We start from the raw sequence: 19,652 nt of genomic DNA, 5'->3' as shown, positions 1-19,652 counted from the left end.
CTCGACTGCCACGTGTGGAAAGCGCATCCCCGGGGACGCGCCTTCCATTAAATGCCATAAATGTCCCCATCCGTTTTCCCTAACTACCCCTCTCCTCCCCTATATAAACCCCCTCAACCCTCCCTCATTCTTCACACCAAAATCATATCTCCTCTCTTATATAACTCAAATTCTCCAACTATTTAAGTTTTAAATTTGTTATTAGTGGTAATAAATTTATTTTTATGTTAGTATTTTTTTAAATAGTTATTATATTTTATATTAATATATTTATGTAAATATTATTTTTTTTATTAAAATAATATTTATATAATTATTATTTATTTAGAATTATTAATTTGTTTTGCTAATTATATTGTTTTGTCTATAGTTATAATGGAAAACGAAATGTTGTTGCGATTGGATATTGATCATATCTCCAGATATTTTAGCGATATGGTAATATTTTTTATAATTAATGTTAATATTTAAATTTATTTTTATTTTAAAGTTATTATGAATTTATATTAATTTTTATTTTTTATAATATATATTATTTAGGATACTGATCGTATTTTAGAGACTTTTATTAAAAATCCACGTATACCGACACCGGAACGTATTTTGCCATATTTGCCTTCTGCCGGGTTCGGGTATATTGTAACAATTATAGGCGGTTGCAAACTCGAATCTGTCCTAATTTCTGCACTGATTGAGAGGTGGAGGCCCGAGACACACACTTTTCACCTTCCATGTGGAGAGTCCACAATTACATTGGAGGATGTCTCTATGCATCTGGGGCTTCCCGTCGACGGAAATATGATGTGTGGTATGGCGGATGGTGATTGGCAATCAATGTGCATTGATTATCTTGGAGCTGCTCCGCCAGAGTTTAATGGAGGTAAAATAGCTTTATCTTGGTTGAAAGCTAATTTTGAGGTTTTAAATGAAAATGCTTCAGAGGATCAAGCAAAGACATGTGCTTGGGCATATATTCTACGAATAATTGGAGGAATATTGATGCCCGACAAATCTCGCAACCAGGTGCATTGTATGTGGTTGCAGCATCTGATCGATTTTGATGAAGTTGGAAGATATAGTTGGGGTGCTGCAGTTTTGGCATTTCTCTTTAGAGAAATGTGTCGGGCGACGAATTATAAGAAAACTGCTATTGGTGGATGTCTTCAGCTTCTACAATCATGGGTGTGGTTCCGCATGCCTTTCTTATGCCCGATCGTGAATAAACCATACGTATTCCCCTTATTGTTGAGGTAATTTTCGAACTAAATTTTGATTTAAATATTTTCAATTAAATAGGGTTATATTTAGTTTATATTATAATTCATAGGTGGTCGATGAAAAGAAAGGACCATAAAAGTATACCTACTGGGTTAGAGGAAATTCGTTTACTTATTGATACGAAAGCTGGGTCTGAGGTATGTTTTTAAATTTGTTTAATTATTAATATTTTAATTTAAAATGCTAGATATAATTAGAATATTTTATTTATTTGAATTGTTTATTTATATTTCAGTTTCAGTGGATACCTTATGCGAGCGATGAAGTGAAAGCTTGCATCCCACCCCACCTTAGTGGGTCATTAGAGGTATGGATATCGGTTATACCTCTTATATGTTATGCTATTATTGAGTGGCATCCAGTTGATCGCGTGCTCCGTCAGTATGGTTGTACGCAATATATTCCTAGAGCACCTAGGAATTTAGACGATGTGCATAACATAGATAGACGAGGAAAGAAAGATATTAACTGGGTGGTGAGACACAGAGATTGGATTGCGCTTTGGGAGAACCGATATACACTGTTGGCCCCTCGACAATATTACGCTGAAACTAGTCATATGGTTACGGATAACTATATGGACTGGTTTAATGAAAATGGGAAGCTGTTTCTACTTTCGGCGGAAGCATGAGGGGTTAACATTCCTAGGCGCCGAGAAAGACGTCAACCGTCTCAATATCATTGTCCCCCGATGCGTGGACGGAGAGAAGGCGCTACCGGTTCTGCATCAGTCCCACCACAACATCCTTATCCGTCGATGCCGCAGGGGTACATGCCCAGCCCTCCACTTCATATGCCAAGCCCACCAGTTTATATGCCATCTCCGCAGGGTTACATTCCGAGCCCGCAGGGTTACATTCCTAGCCCGCCAGGTTACATGCCTAGCCCGCAGGGTTTTATACCATATGAAGGTGCATATACGACTATGTTTAATGATCCAGCATATGGTTCATATGCATCTTATTTGGCTGGTGGTGCTTCTCCGCAGACACCTCAATCTCCATCTGGATCACAGACATCGATGCCAATGTTTCCACAGTTTTCACAGTTCCCGGAGAGCGGTGGGATTGTTACTAGCACTCCTCCAGGGTCGTTATTTTATACAGGCCCTTCAGCCCCTTCAGCATCATCTACACCAAATGAAGAAAATGCTACTGATGATGATAGTGAAGATGAGGAGACTGAAGAACAAGTTCCACGAAGAAATCCTCCACGAAATAGACAACCACCGCCATGTAGAACTCATTCGAGAAGACGACATCGGTGATCCAGTTGTATTTAATGTTATTTAAATAGTTATATTTCAGAATTTTATGTAATTTGGTTATGTTATTTAAATGTTTCATGGTTGTTACATACATATTTGTAATGTTATTTTTTATTCACATTTAACATTAAATGTTTGATAAATGTTTTTAAAATACAAATTATATTATTCGAAATTTAAAATAAAAATAAAAATAATATTATTCGAAATTTAAATTTAAAGTATAAATTATAGCATTCAAAATTTAACATTAAATTTCAACTTAATATTCCAATTGTATTCGAAATTAAAAGTTATATTCCAATTATAGTTCACAATACTTAAATTGAAATTAAATTTATCCATACATATGATTTTATCATTAACATATATATTAAAACGTATACATTAAAATCAACTTATGTTGAGTTAATCGATCGACGGAATCGGCCAAGAGGGGGGTTTAAGCTTGCTTAAATACACCTTGAATCACTTCTGAACGTTACGGATGATTAATGAAGATAATATAGTTGTTTAAGTGTGAAAACATTTAATAAAAATGCTTGGAGCGTGGGGGGAATTGGTACCCTCTCATAAGGAATCGATTCCCTAAGTGTAAAATTCAAATATTTCCACCGTTGAATAGGGGGAATCGGTACCCCTATAGGGGAATCGGTTCCCTCCGAGCATTCTGGAAATCTCGGAGCCAAACCATTCAGGGGGGAATCAGTACCCCCTTGGGGGGAATCGGTTCCCTCTGAGCAATCTGGAATTTTTGGCTTTGAAATGGTTCGAAATACTTTGAAAGATTATTTTGAAATTGTTTTAAGATTAAAACTTAATTTTACACTTAAGTAAGGATTAAAAATGATTTTTGAAATATTTGGAGTAATGTTTTGATATTCGAATAATTATATCGAATATACTTAGAAAATCATTTGGAAAATCTTAAAATTCATTTAACTTAATTTGTTATATCGAAATATCAAAATGTTTTCAACAACTGATGACTTCACATTTATTCGTAAAAACATCTCGATGCTCATTCCATACAATTTCAATGTCACAATCAACTTATCACTTCACATTTATTCAATTTATCCATAACATTTTATCTAATTTATTCAAACTTCACATAACGTTTTAATTTAAGTTATTCTTAACTTGCTGAACTTTCAAAAGAAGTTAAATTTTGGTTATAATTTAGCTGATTTACTGATATATCTAGTGTCCCCGAGGGACATGAGTGACATAATAGGGCAATTATAACATATTCTCTGACAAAATAATGGAAGGCGCGCCCCCGGGAACGCGCATTCATGTGAATAGTGAAATAATATGTACTGATATATCTAGTGTCCCCGAGGGACATGAGTGACATAATAGGACAATGATAACATATTCTCTGACAAAATAATGGAAGGCGCGCCCCCGGGAACGCGCCTTCATGTGAATAGTGAAATAGTAGGTACTGATATATCTAGTGTCCCCGAGGGACATGAGTGACATAATAGGGTAATTATAATATATTCTTGACAAAATAATGGAAGGCGCGCCCCCGGGAACGCGCCTTCATGTGAATAGTACTCCGATTATAGACACTATTATATGCAACATATTATAAACTTTCAAAACAAACTTCAGTTCACAAGCTTTCAAATTCTCAAATTCCCAAACTCTAAATTCTCAAATTCTCTAAAAATGAGTCGTCTTTCTGCTATTGTTTTGTATGATGGAGAAATTAAGGAAGCTGAAGAGGGGGTTGTTTTTGTGTCAGATCATTATATCCCCTTAACCTTGAAGAGAAACATCACAATTGAGGAGTTAATCACCAAAATTTCGTTAAAGATTCGTGTAGCAGGCCAGAGAAGACTATCTTCACTTCAGTACAGATTTCCTACTGAACTTTTTCCGCTCATGTATACATCATTTCCTTAAAAATTTACGTTTACATGTTGTCACTAGGGAACGAGTATGCATTATTTCATACCGAGGAGCCGGGATAAAAGTAGCAATGGACTCTTTGGGTACAATGTATAGACCTCCACATGTTCAACATCGTTATTGTGTCTGTCATATTGCTGCAAACTATTACGGAAAATACAAGAAGAACGATGAACGTCAGTTAGTCGTGCGGATGGGTATGTTACTTTTTCCCAATTTTTCTATCTATTTCTTATTACTTATTTATACTTCATATTAACTATTACATATTCCTAATGGCTTAGGTTACGAACTCTTACCTCAAAGGTTTGAGTCGATGCTACAAGAGCTGTTTGGCAAAAATAAGAAGGGGTGTGAGTACATTATGGACATCAGCAAAGAAATGTGGACAAATGCATATGACGGGGGGTATCGCTATGGTCATATGACAACAAACTTGGCTGAAGCAATAAATTCAACCTTAAAGGGGGCGCGTCATTTACCAGTCACGACGTTGGTTAAAATGACTTATTTTCGTTTGGGTCAACTCTTTGCAAAGCTCGGTGGACAAGCTCTTACTTGGATGCAAAACGGACATATTTACCACCCAAGACTAGTAGTTGATTTACAGAAAAAAATGGCTGCATCAAATGGGATGTTAGTTACAAATTTTTCTCGTACCCGTGAATTGTTTCGTGTAACCGAAATGCCACGTCCGCTGCAAGGGATTGGAGCTAACTCTTTCAGAGTTAATCTGCAAGAGAGGTGGTGCGATTGTGGTTTCTTTCAAGCACTCAAATATCCATGCTCTCATGTCATTGCTGCTTGATCACATTCGCATTTGGACTACAAAAATTATGTTGATCCCGTATACCAACTTTCACAAGTATTCAAGGTATATGAATTTGAGTTTCCGCCCATAGGAAACAAAAGAGACCCAAATGAGATTCAAACTTGGCTTACAATTGTACCAGATCCATTGCTATTGAGGGACTCAGGTCGTCCAAAATATACTAGAATACATTGTGATATGGATATTCGGGAGAAGTCAACACAACAAAAACGATGTGGGCAATATATAAACATCGGGCACAATAGAAAAAAATGTCCAGCTCTGCTATCATCATATAACCGTTAACTCTTATGTAATTAATATTGTATTTAAATGAATGTTTTTGTTTCTAATAATTTAATGTTATTGCATTTATATAATTTGTCAATGTATGTACACCTAAATAATTTTTTTTAACTTTTAAATACATAAATATTTTTAATATATTTATTTAATATAATAATTAATATTATTAGTTATATATTTTTTAAAATATAATAATAATTCCACCTTCTAAGTAGAGAAAAATATTAAATTAAACAAATTAAAAGTTATTAAAAAATTTATGTATACGATGACACATTTCATGTTCTGATTGGAGGATTAAATTTATTAAATTAAATTTTCAATAAGACTACTTTCATAAAATATGTAAGTCTTGAAGATTAAATATGTAATTATACTAATTTATTAACTTATGCATCAATATTTTCGTTAAATATTGATATGAGATGACTAAATTGATAACATTTAAATAATTAACTGATAAAATTAATAGATCGATAATCAAAATCAAAAATAATAATATAACCATATGTGTAATATTATAATTTCATACATTTTTCCTATAACTACAATAAAGTCAAAACTGATTTTCATATATTGTTATATCATATTAATGTAGATAATACACTCCACCTTTAACACACATTAACAAAATACATTTGATAATTCTTACATTATAATTGAAACACTTTACATAATATATTATTAATTTATAATAAAAATAAAAATAAAATATTTATTATTAAACAAAATACGTGGCAGTCGAGCTGGCGAAAGGCGCGTCCCCGAGGATGCGCCTTCCACACGTAACATCTAACTCAGCGAAAACAAGGGTAAAGCGCGTCCCCAAAGAAGCGCCTTTCGCCAGTTTAGCAGAAAGAATGTTACTTCGGAAAATATTGGTCGAACGATGTCAGAAAGGGGATATTAGAAAAAATTGATTTTTTTTCTTCGTTTTCTTCAATCACGAGGATCGATGTGATCATAATCAGAAGCGTATAAAATTTCATGACCAGCTAGATGAAGGAATATTGCATCCATCATGAGTTTTCAAATATACACGGGAAAACCTTGAAGAAAATCGAATGGTCATTTAATGGTACAAAATAAGCAAAAAAAACCTATAGTTTTTCAGTATGAAAAAATTACTAAATGACAAATTTTTATATAAATTTTTATAAATAACCAAATTAGCAATGGCAACCAATGTTTCTAATTGCAATTCTGACCAAGATTGTTAGTGTTATATATCTTTTCTTTTGTATAAATAATGGACCGACCAAGCCATCGGTTTGCATTTTCTCGAACATTCAACCTCATAACTTCATCATCTGTATCGTATATGAATTATCCCTTTAAAAATTAGTACTATTTATTCTTTTATTTATTTTCCGTTGCCTCTGGTCTTTCTGGTGGTCTAGTACTTATGGCTATAGTTACGCCACGTGTTATCATTTTCAATCATGGAATTGTCAACTGTGAAACTAACCTCCCTCGTTTCTCTCTCTCTCTCGGATTGAAGGGCTGGCAGTTAACGGTGACACACGTAAGCCGGGCGCTGCCGTCTTTTTATTCCCATTGATCCAAACATAATGTTACTAGGTCTTTTTGTCCCACTACCCCCAAGCAGGTTAATTTATTATAATATTACGTCAATTCAATTTTTATTTTAAAAAATACGATAAACGTCACGGTACACATAAAATTACTTATCTTTAAGTGATGAGTTTTTTCAGATATTATTTTTACATGGTCTCCGAGTAATATGCCCCATATGGACCATTATTTTATTGAATTAATATGACTCATCACGCAACGAGTTTATTAATTTTTTAAAAAAATTATAGAATAAAACTAAAAATTTTTAAATTCAAAAAAATTAGTCGTTGGTCAACGGGTAGAAGTAACAATCACATGGAATACAGTTATTTAGAACTCACCACTTTAAGATGACAAGTTCGACCGAAATTTTGAAAAAACTAGTTGTTTATAGCCGTTGACGGTCCAATTTAATATTAAATTCATCTTTAAATTTTACAATTGTTTCAATTTGATCCCTATGCGTTGTTTAATTTATTTAAATTTCACTTTGTATATTTTTTTTCAATTTAGTCCTTAAAAAGTATATTTTATCCAAAATTGACATTTAACTATTTCTATTTTTTTAATTTACTTCAAACCTTATAAAACCACATCATAAACTTCATTTGAAACCATATAAATTATATCATAATCTCCAAATCTTATACATTTTTTCGCCAACTTTTAAAATAAATGCAATTTAGTCTAATTTGATATTAACTTTAGATTTATATTTTACAATTATTTCAGTTTGACCCCTACATGTTGTTTAATTTATTTAAATTTCACTTTATAATTTCATGTTTTTTTCAATTTATTCCTTAAAGTTATATTTTTATTTGAAAAGAGGTCATAATTATTTCTATTCTTTTTATTTTGCTCCAAACCTATAAATCACAACATAAAATTAATTTCAAATCATAGAAATTATATCATAGTCACCAACTTTTTAAATGAATTCAATTTAGTCCAATTTGATATTAATTTTAGTTTTACATTTTACAATTATTTCAATTTAATCCTTGCATTTTGTTTAATTTATTTAAATTTCACTTTGTAATTTTATGTTTGTTCAATTTAGTCCTTAACATTATTTTTTATATGAATTTGACCATAAATATTTCTATTTTATTTTAATTTTACTACAAATTCTATACAATTTCAAATTACAATTTGACATTTATGAAAGTCAAAAAATAATTCACCCGAAAATGACTCGACCTGAAGTATATCCGTATCGATAAGATATGACCTGAATTTTATCCGCCAATGACGTGACCTAATCTTAACGAGATATGGCATGAATTAACATGATATTGAACTGATTCAAACTCGAACTGTTTTGATCTTAACTGATATTGATCCGAACTAAAATTAACTCGACCCAAACCTAAACTGAATCTGATTTCAAATCAACCTGGAAATGACTCGAACTTGAGTCGACTCAGATTCGACCTGATCTGATTCAAACTATTAAATTGACCTGACATAACCTATATCTAATTTAACCTGACTTGACATAATCCGACCTAAATTTTGAACGGTTACCTGATTCCAATTCCCTATATAGATATACCTACTTAATTGTAGCAATAATAAAAAATGAAAATGTGAATAGTGATGTTGGATTATGGGCATACCGCCTTCATTGTATATGGAAGTTTAAAATTTTAAAAATGGATAGCGAAGATGGAGCTCAATTCAAATCAACAAAAAAAAAAAGCTCCCCATGCCTTTGCCATGCTGCAATGTGCAACAATTTGAAAATTATGTGAATAGTACAAGGCGTCTCAATCCCCCCCCCCCCCCAAAAAAAAAAAATAAATAGTGAAGACGCTGTGTAAGTATGGCGTCTAAAGTTTTTTAATTAAAAAATATTGAATAGTGAAGACGTCATGTGAGTATGGCGTCCAAATTTTTTTAATTCAAATTAATTCGTAAACAGTGAAGATGCCATGTAGTCCTGCCATCATCAATTTTTTAATTCAAAAATAATATTTTAAACAGTGAAGACACCATGTTTTCAATCCGTCGTTAAATTCACTGTAGCTTTTGCTATATTTTGGAAAATAAAAACGACAATGTAATCTTTTGGCAAAATAAAAAGAAATGCAATATTGGTATAAATTACCCCTCATAGAGGTGACGACAAAGAAATATCATGACTTTAGTCTTATTTTGAGCATATTTTTTATTCCCTTTTTTAATAGTGTCACCTAGACCATTTGCATCTAGGTGTATTTCGATATCTAAAATTTGGGACAAATAGTTCTTTCCGAAAATGTCTATTGCCAAGAATTCTAGTTTTCAAAGATTTATAATTGATAAACTATCATATAACAAATAAAATAATAAAAATAAATAAGAAAATATTATTAATAACTATATATCTATGTAAACTTAAATACGATAGAAAACTAATAACGTAACAATAGATAAATTGATAAAAAATCATAATAAATATTCAGCAATTTGAATATTAAAGAAAGCAAGTTAAATGACATAAATCGTTTAAACTTTATTTATTATTTAAAGCTACTCAATGGCATAAACTTGATAAAAAAATTATTGATTTTAATAAAACGATCAAATCTATTTAAATTTAGCATTAAATGATAAGAACTTTTAAAAATGACTCTTGCAACTTTTATTTAAGGATTGAAACTTTTAGTTTAGAAGCAAAAATGTCACAGTTTTTTCATTCAATCATATGAAATTTTAAGAAAAATAAAAATCAATTAAAGAAGGATAATTTACTAAAGATTAAATAAAGATGATACTTGATATTTAATAAAAAAATTGAACAAATTCGTGTTGACAACGTGTTATGAAATTATACCCAGATATAGAACACAATGTAAGAATGGATAATAATCTTTTATTGTATATATATATATATATCATAAGCCCGTACAACCTTTTTATATATATCAAAAGTATATTTTACAAGAAACTAATTAAAGGCTAATGCTATTATACCTTAGTAATGTAAGTTAAGAAATATTAAATCCACTTCAATAAATATCATTCATAACAGTAAAATATTTATATAAATTTTTAGAGTTTAAATATTAATATTACAAATAAAATAAAATAAATTTAGAAAAGATTTTATAATTTACTATTATAATATTTATCTTAATGAATCAAATATTGGAAGGTCTGAAAAAAAATTAATTTATTTAATTGTTGTCAAACTAACATGGTATATCATTAACTAACTACTAATACTAAGTTAATTAAAATTTTAATATTCATAAAATTGTGAAAAATTATATTTTTCTATCATTCTAGATGAACCTTTTCTTTTCACATTTGATTGGTTGATTTATAAATCATTCAAACAATAATTTATTACACAAAGCAAAAGTGATTACATAAACTATAATGATAATACATGATTATCAACATTTGAGTGCTTCATTTTACGTCTCTTAAAAGTTCATTTCCAGAACCAGGACGCCAACCCCAACCTAGCCTTAACCAAAAAGCTAATCACTCTTCGTCAATCCATCATCTCCATCGTTTTTGTCGTCATCGTCATCCTCCTCGTACTCTTCCTCAGCTTGCTCTTCTCTGATAGTCTCTAGTTTTGGAATACTGGAAGGCCTTGACGGGAAACCAATGAGAAATGGAGGGGCAGCCTCGATCCAAGGCTTCATCATGTACCTCAACTCCCTACCCATCGTTGACCAATCCAAATATTCAAAACCCAAAAAGGAAATTTGGGAGATTGGAAGTCGAGATTCCCTCTATTCTCTTCCTCCGATGGCAATCAACCGAGAAAGAGAGATGGAGCTACCTAGCTAAGGCTTGACAACGCTACTCACAATGGCAAATGCAGATTTTGGTTTTGCGCAAATGACTTGTTGAAAATGTTTGTGTTTATATACAGAAAAAACATTTCGGAGATGATAACGAAACTGTTTAATGGTCGGCAAGTAGCTAACCCACGTGGACGATGCTAAAGTGGGGTGACAACCTAAGTTTTGACGGAAAAAGGAAAGGAACGAGATATTTATTTTTCTTCAAATTTGTTGGGAAAAGTCTATTATTAGAAGCATAATTGTTCAACAAGATCCTCAAAATCTAAAGACCAATCTAATACAAGCAACGAAGATATTCAATGTTGGAGTTATGGGAATATAAATGGCACCTCCAACAGAATCTGCGCCAGAGAAATATCAAACCTAAAATGATGGTACAATAGGGTGAAAAGGTGCAACAAAACAAGAAGCCATAGCCCCGCAACAGGTGGCAGAATCAAAACTCTAAATAGGTAAAAGACACATCCCATCCCTTTCCTCTAAAAGTGAACTTTGTCTTTTGACATTTAAAGCATTGACAATTAGATGCTACCTACAGAATGGGGAAGGGGAAGGGGAAGGGGGAAGACTGAATAAGCCGACACGTAATCAGCTAAAAATCCATCAAAATATACACACTTTACAATGTTAAGAACAAACTTCTCACCGTTACATGAGAGTTTAAGGCCCAAACACCTTTTGCACGGTGCCCAATTGTCATTCAAAAACAACTGAATAAATATTAAACTTCTAACCAGGGACGGATCGGATCTAGTATCAAATGTTTCGAGGGACAAATTGACTTGGCACAAAACAATAGGGCCTCATTAAGTATCGAATATAAAAAATGGTGGGGGAAAAGTCTAATTTAACTTAAATTTAAACCGATAGCCATAGGACCTAAAATGCCATTAGAACAAAAAAAAAGTATGTGCCTCCGTCTCTGTTCACCATAGATTCTGGATGCAACATGAACAAAGAAAACACCATTTTGCACATGAAAATTTAAAGAAATATCAATGCCTAACAATGAAGCGAAGTTTTCACCAAACAAATAAAACAAGGGCCAGACAAATCGAGTGCATATTCCCGCGCACAAAAGCAGAAAAGAATAGGCTAGTCCAGAACTTTTATAAAGAAACCGAGACTTTATGCTAGACCGGGAAAAGAATGCAATTCAGAGACACCATTGTCACAACATACTTGTTCTATTTCTACAATCAAACCTAGCCAACAGAATCCAATAATTGACCATTCATCAAGAAACCAATATCTGTTAGCCACAACATCCGAAAACAACGACTTAAGACATCTCAATATTAAAAAAGAGAGTTAGAAAATATGGCACATTGATAACGTGAAGACTAATGTGATTGATTTCCTTCAACATTCAACAACCAATACTCAACAATTATGGGACATTTCCCAAACAAAAATACTACCAAAACTTGCATTTTCGATTCATTTCTTAATTATCGAGTTGAAACACTATCAAAGCACAGTTTTTTTTCACTCTTATTTACCAAGCACAATACTAGCATTTTTAAAAGACAATATAAGCAAAGGGAACAAAAATAAAAAATAAAATCATGTATCGATGATACTCGATATCATCTAAATAAAACTTCAAAATATTCGCGAGTAGTTCAAAATCTTAAAATATAACATTTTTTTAAGAAAAGACGAACACGAGAATAGTCGTAAATCATAAAAACGAAAGAACGAACTTTTTCACTCCAAAGGAACATCAACATCTCCATCATCGATCTCCTGCTGCAAATCCTTTGGGTCTTTCCCATCAACCGTACACCCAACGGAAACGCAGGTGCCCAGAATCTCCTTCACTGTCCCCCTCAAATCCTTAGCCATAGACCTCGGTCTCATTACCTTCGCAATTTCGACCACGTCATCCAGGCTGATGTTCCCGTTATGCTTGATGTTCTTGGTCTTCTTCCTATCTCTCTCCGGCTCCTTCAAGGCCTTGATTACAAGAGCCGCCGCTGACGGAACTACTGTTACTTTAGCCTGACGGTTCTGGACGGTGAGCTTGACAGTTACGCGGAGACCCTTCCAGTCCTTGGCGGTTTCTTTGGCGATGTCTTCACCGATCTTTTTGGGAGAGAGACCGAGTGGACCGATCTTTGGAGCGAGAGAACTGGCTGCTCCAACCTCGCCACCGGTGACGCGGACGAAGACGTCGACGACTTGGGTTGGGTCGAACTTAGGCGGCATTGTTGGGCTTGTTCTTTGATGTATGGGAAAAGGTTGGCTAGGGTTTTCAGAGATGGAAGCGTGAAACTTGGGATAATATAGCTAGGGTTTTCCTGTTCAATGACCAATTTAACCTTCATACAAATCATGAACCTGAGAAATGGCAACAAATGGGGCTGGTTTATAGTTGAGTTATTGATATTATTATTGTTATAATATATCAGAAGATTTAAATGTTAATATATATATATATATATATTAAATTGTATGTAAAAGTTTTTTGAGTAATATATTGTATGAAAAAGGATTTGGTTGATTAGTGCATAAATCAGGTTGTCTCAGGCCAACTAATGGTTGTAATTCATGATTTTGAGTTTGTAAGGTTAAGTTCGAATCCTACCACCGTCACTCTAGATGTGTAATCTGTAAATTTCTATGTAAATCCCAATTGAGTCTTAGGTATATCATGACCCTGGACTGGGGGAGCCACCCTTTACCTAAACTTTATAGTATAAAAAAATCAAGTTATCTCAATGGTTAAAAGAACGATTATTATCTCCAGAGCTCTCGGGTTCGAGCACCAACTAATGTAGAGTATTTAAATATTTATTGTCAAATGATTGTGAGTCTCTATAACATATATTATTAAATTAAATTAATAATCCAAAATTTAAATCTTAAAGTTGATTAGATGATAATATTTATTAAGAATTTTCTTAACCAATCGACAACATAAACTTATATGCTCAAATTTTCATAAATCGCCACTGTTTCTTATTACTTTTATTTCTTATAGGACCCATCTTATATTTTGACCAATTGAATAAGATATTACATATTTGTTTGTTTAGGTGGTTTTTCTTGTGAAGGGACGCTATTTGGTTTGCATCAGTTGCAAAGAAGAACCCTTTGAATCATTAAAAGGACAGAACTTATTTACGGTCAGGTATCTCGTCTCCCTTGCAAATCTCTACTGGATAGATGAATTTGGTTGCTACTGCCTGTTCAAGCCTTGCAAATTTCCCTTGATCATTTTATTCGGCCACTATATACATTTTTTGCTTATGAAGTCACCCAAAAGTACTTCTCTTACTGACCCTTTTCTTGGTTATGAAATGGTGGCAGCTGATACTTATCTTAACAAAGTCAATAAATAGGTGCTTTGAGAAGAATCCTAAGTTTGATATGACACCTTTGCTTGGAGGAACAGATGTCGTCTTTTCTTCCCTCTTCCACTTGTTCAGTTGGTGCGTTTTATTGGGTTTTTCCTTGCATGTCCCAATAGTGCTGGTTTTGTTCTCACTTCATCCTGCTCTTGTTTTCCATTCCCTCATTCACTCTATCAGTCGAGGAGTTCTCTTGCATGTCTAATGATGTTGGATCTCTCTTCTACTCACACTCCCCTGTAACTCCCTGTTTCTGCTTTCTTGTTTGTGGTTGAAAATAAAACTGCCGAGTTTTTTTTTACTTATTTGCAGTAAATTGTGAGATTTTTTATTTTTGGTTATTCAGCAGTTTGTCACATTTATCCCTGTTTGAAAATATTGGTTCTACATTCAGAAAAATGATAACATGCGTTTGTTTGTTTGTTTGTTTTTTTAAACATTTTTGTTACTTCTATTGATGAGATGGGAATTACAACACTATATTCATCCTCTTTCATATTCTACCTGAAGGGTACCTCCTAAATATTTTCTCTCTTCTTTCAGGAACCCAGCTACATTTCTTCATGCATACACTTATCTTCCACTTGCTTATGCAACAAGGCAAGCTGCAGGCGCTATATTGCAAGATGTTGCTGATTCTGGTGTTTTATTTGCAATATTAATGTGTAAACACAAGGTGAAACTTCCTCCCCTTTTCACTCGTTTTCTCTGAAAGTACAAAAAAATGTTTTTGTCATTGCTACTCTGGTTTAATACCATAAAATAATAATTTTCCTGTTCGGAGTATTTTAATAACCTGAAGGTCAATGTCAGGTTATCAGTCTTTTTGGTGCACAGAAAGCCTCCCTTTATCCTGACGATATGTTGCTACTTTCAAACTTTGTGCTATCGTCAGAGTCATTTAGGTAAGTAGAATAAATATTAGTAGGTCTTTAATCCCTGTATATTTGGTCAACTCTAGACTCTAGAGCATCGGAATGTATATGCCTTGAAGCACATGGGACATCATTGTTCTGTTACAATACCTTCCCTTAGTAATCGTTACTAGGGTAGTTGGAAGAAGTAATGGCATTTGCTTGAATGGTCAATTGGTTTATACAGATTTCTAGCTAAATATTGTTTTGTTTGGCATATGAACTACCCCATTCCCTTTGTACCGTTTCTTGGAATCCCTAAAATACTGATTGAAGTTCCAGTTCAGAAACTTGTTACATCCTATAAGTGATCAATATGTTTACGTGTTCTTTTGTTGTTTCGCGACCATGTTAAAGGTTCTTAACAGCTCAATATTACACAACTGATAGGTAGAAATGAATATATCGATAATTCTGTGCTAACTGAGTGATAATTCTTTGAGCAGTTCTCTCGGAGACACTTCACTTCTTTTATTCTCGTTTTTCTCCTCTTCTATTATGATGTTTCGGAGTTAGATTTGTATTTATGCTGTTTATTTAATGGTTTATGCAGGACATCAGAATCGTTCTTGCCAATTTGTTTACCAAGATATAATCCTATGGCATTTTTGTATGCTTATGTGCATTTTCTTGATGTGAGTGAAACCTGTTTCAGAATATATTAACTTTATGCATCGTTAATGACATACAGTGATGTCATATTTTTGCTCTATATTGATCATGCCTATAGCAGCGAGTGATAAATCTTATTTCTTGTGACAGGACAATACATACTTGATATTGTTTACTACCAGTTCAGATGCCTTCTATCACCTTAAAGAATGCAGGTAAGCTATTGTTTCCTAATTTGATCCTTATGATATAGTGGACTTCTGGTATGAAATTCCTAATGTCTACATCAATTAACTGCGCACATTTTAGGCTTAACCATATCCATCATACAAATCAGAAATGCGGCCATATTAAGTAAAAATACCCATGCCTTACCTTGGAAGTAGATATTATCTCTGTATTTAAAAATATTAATGTTCATTTTCTTCTGTTCTAGACCATTGAGAAGTTTGACTGAAATTTTATAGGATTCACATAGAAGTGGTTCTTTTGAAGTCCAACGTTCTTAGTGAAGTTCAAAGGTCAATGATAGATGGTGGAATGCATGTTGTGGATTTGCTTCCAGTTGATTCATTGCTTCGATCTGGATCATCTCCTCATCCGGGAAAGCAAAGACTTACATCAGATTCTCCTGAGAGGCCTAGGGAACGATTTGTTGGCATAGGTGGTCCTGCTGGACTTTGGCATTTCATTTATCGTAGTATATACCTGGATCAATATGTGTCCTCTGAGTTCTGATCACCACCACTTAACAGTCTCAGGCAACAGAAAAGGTAAAACTCTGAATCTTGTATTAATTCAATTGAAACTTCTTTCATGCTGAGTGCATGTCATATATTTCTTTGCCGTGGTTATTATAATAACTGGTTCTTTCGTGCAGATTATATAGAGCTTATCAAAGACTGTATGCTTCCATGCACGATAAAGGAATTGGGCCACATAAAACTCAGTTTAGAAGAGATGAAAACTATGGTAACTTTCTCTTCCTCTCTCTAATATTAACGTTAACTATTTAATTATTTAGTGAAAAGTTAACATTTTTGTTTTCATTTTGCTGTCTGGATGTCTTTTTTTGCAGTTGATACTGTTGCGTTCTTAATGTTCTGTTTGTGGACAACAGTTGCTCATGAGTTATGATCAAAAGGTTTTTGTTTTATAGCCTTAATAGAAATAATATGATAACATTTTTTCTGTCAGTTTTACTCTGCTGGGTCACACAAGATTTTGAATTCTATGCAGCATTCGATCCGCTTGCAGACAAGGTTTGTTTCGGCATATATATATATATCGTAATCATTTGTTGTGTTCAGAGTTCAACTCGTCTTAAATACACACCGAGTACTTTCTGTAAAGAACTTTAAAGCTTCATTTATATTACGTCCACGCTATAGCCATAAAGACTTGCAGCCGGGTGTGTCAATGGGTAAAAGATGTGGAAAATGAGATCTTTTTGCAGGGAGCAATCCCCTTTTCATGGTGACAAGTTAACCATGTAAAACAAAATGTATTGTAGTTTTGGTTGTTTGCACACTCATAGCAACTTCTTCGTGACCAACACTTTTTTGCCTCCTATGTTCATGATATCTATCGTTAGCTACCAAATGTATGATTCGCCTTTAAAGGTTCTTTTTTTGTTAGGAAGATGCTGAACTATGAGTACTCCGTTTTGTTTGAACTGAGGAGTATTTTGTATTAGTATGGTATGGATGACAAATAAAGGTGACAAAAGTAGTTTTTTTCATGCCCATTGTTGTAGGATTACTTTGTTCTTTTGTTTCTTTGTCATGTTTGAGCCATTTTTTATTTTCTATACCTTTCTGTAATTTTTTCTCTGCATTTTTCCCATGGAAATCATCTAGAGAGTGCCATCTGAAGTGATGTAAATTTAAGAATGCTTCAACTGATATCCTCAGCATCGCAGTTATTGCTTCATTATTGTTGATGCGAGCTTGTGAGAATATGAACCGAATGCACGGGTTTTGATGAGGCGTGTCTTCCAAGAATCCATCTTCTTACAGGGGTATGTAAAACTATCAATGGTTTTCCTGCTAGTTATCTATTTCTTAAGTGAGTTTGACTTGCAGTTTCGAATGTAGGGAGTAACTGCAATCAATTTCTGGAGTTGGTTTTACAGGCACTACGCCTTGTACCAGCAGGTAATAAAGAGAGCTGCAAAAGGTTCCTTCATGGAAGCAGTGAAGGAGCTAAAACCATAGACGTTTTTAATGGGGCAAATGAAGGTCGGTAAACAAAATGCCCACTTTCTGCTACGATTCAGTATTGCCGAATTATTTATTTAATATTTTATCTATTGACCTTGCCTTACGAAAAACGAGAATAAATTAATTCCATGCTTTGCATTGCATTTATTATAAGTTTGGTTTTGGCTTTGCTTCCCCGTTTTGCTTCTTCATTTTATAAAGAAAAATCCGTAGGACCTGTTTAAACAATAAACATCTATACGTCTTTTTATTTGAGAAAAAAACACCACACTTTATTTTACCTCTAAATTGTGCCCTTCTGTTTCCCTAATGGGTTTTGCTATGATTATCAAAACCCTCTATTTTTTGTTTTTATTTTTACTTGCTATAATAATAATAATAATAACTTGATTGGATCTGGTTGGATGATGTGATTTATTTGTAGTGTTGAAGTTCTAGAAATGTAGATTCAGACTCTGACAATTTTAATACTCATCATTACACTAAATCACATATCTAGAATAATAGTATCTTTTGACAACGTACGATACCATTTGAACTGTCTCTTAAGTAGAAGACCGTGTTTGGTGCTTCATTTATTGCAAAAAAAAATAATTAAAACCCAGACTTCTTCAAACAAACAAAATGACCTTTATTTTACCAAAAGAGTGCCCGTTGTATTTCTCTCTAAAAAGTTTTTTCTTTTTTTTTTAAAAAAAAGTTCATCCTTAGAACACTTAGGTGGCATTTGTATTAGTCAAACTTCATCAATTTCGGAGATTATTACTGCTTTGTTAATTAAAGTTTGTTCCCCACTTGCATTGGTGCTACCACATTATATCTGGTGGGAAGCATTAATTCCCTCATTATACTTGCATACTCGGATAGGATTCTCTGATTAATGTAGGTGCTGTGATTTCATAATTGAATTAGTCAACACTTGATTTTTATCTTATTTTATTTAAAGGAGATTGTGACTTCAAGAAAGTCAATTACTAAAGGTTAAGAGTCCACTTGTAGACGAGCAAGTTCGATGATAAAATTTTAGTGTTCTGTTTGGTAGAATCTTTATTGTTGTTTATCTCTATATTTTAACAAATTGTTCTCAAACTCAAGTGCTAAAATTTTTCCTCATATTATTATGTGTACCAAATGTAGCATAGAAGTTTAACCATATAATGTAATTATGACAAGGTAACACAAATTTAATCATCTATACTTAACATTTCATGTGTAAGTTTATATCATGCCACATGATCCACTTGTATTTAAAGGAATCACCTTCCACCCAAATGAAATATTGTGGAGGCCACCAAGGAAAGTTCAGGAATATTTTAATTCACTCGACGAATGCAACTTTGCAAGTGACCTTTAAATTTTAATTAAAGAATACGTGATTAACGATAATAATTAATGTGATATTTATATAAACACTATTAATGTATTCTTTTTTTTTTTGGTATTTTCCTAATTCCAAAATTTATTCACCTCAAAACAAGTAATAACATAAACTGTAATTAAAATATATATTAATCAATCTTACTTAATATTAGTAAAGTGATAATTTTTTTTTGATGAATTTCGAATCTAATCCTAA

At 33.0% G+C, this 19,652-nt stretch overlaps 1 protein-coding gene and 1 pseudogene across 1 annotated transcript; one reads left to right on the top strand and one right to left on the bottom strand.

Moving 5' to 3' along the window:
- Positions 1-12,528: 12,528 nt before the first annotated feature.
- LOC120193943 (60S ribosomal protein L12-3-like) lies at positions 12,529-13,256 on the bottom strand. Its single transcript, XM_039196364.1, has one exon. It carries the CDS (start codon positions 13,181-13,183, stop codon positions 12,683-12,685), a length of 501 nt encoding a protein of 166 aa, XP_039052295.1. The 5' UTR covers positions 13,184-13,256; the 3' UTR covers positions 12,529-12,682.
- A 76-nt stretch (positions 13,257-13,332) lies between these two features.
- Positions 13,333-18,029, top strand: LOC120194292 (annotated as a pseudogene).
- Positions 18,030-19,652: the final 1,623 nt, after the last annotated feature.

This window comes from Hibiscus syriacus, unplaced genomic scaffold (genome assembly GCF_006381635.1).
Source record: "Hibiscus syriacus cultivar Baekdansim isolate YM2019G1 unplaced genomic scaffold, ASM638163v2 tig00116997_pilon, whole genome shotgun sequence".
NCBI lineage: Eukaryota > Viridiplantae > Streptophyta > Magnoliopsida > Malvales > Malvaceae > Hibiscus > Hibiscus syriacus.
Note: the sequence above shows the minus strand (reverse complement) of the source record. Positions and strands in the feature narration are given on the sequence as shown.

Coding starts and splice junctions, on each gene's coding strand:
- LOC120193943 (XM_039196364.1), bottom strand. CDS start 13,183: ATGCCGCCTAAGTTCGACCCAACCCAAGTCGTCGACGTCTTCGTCCGC.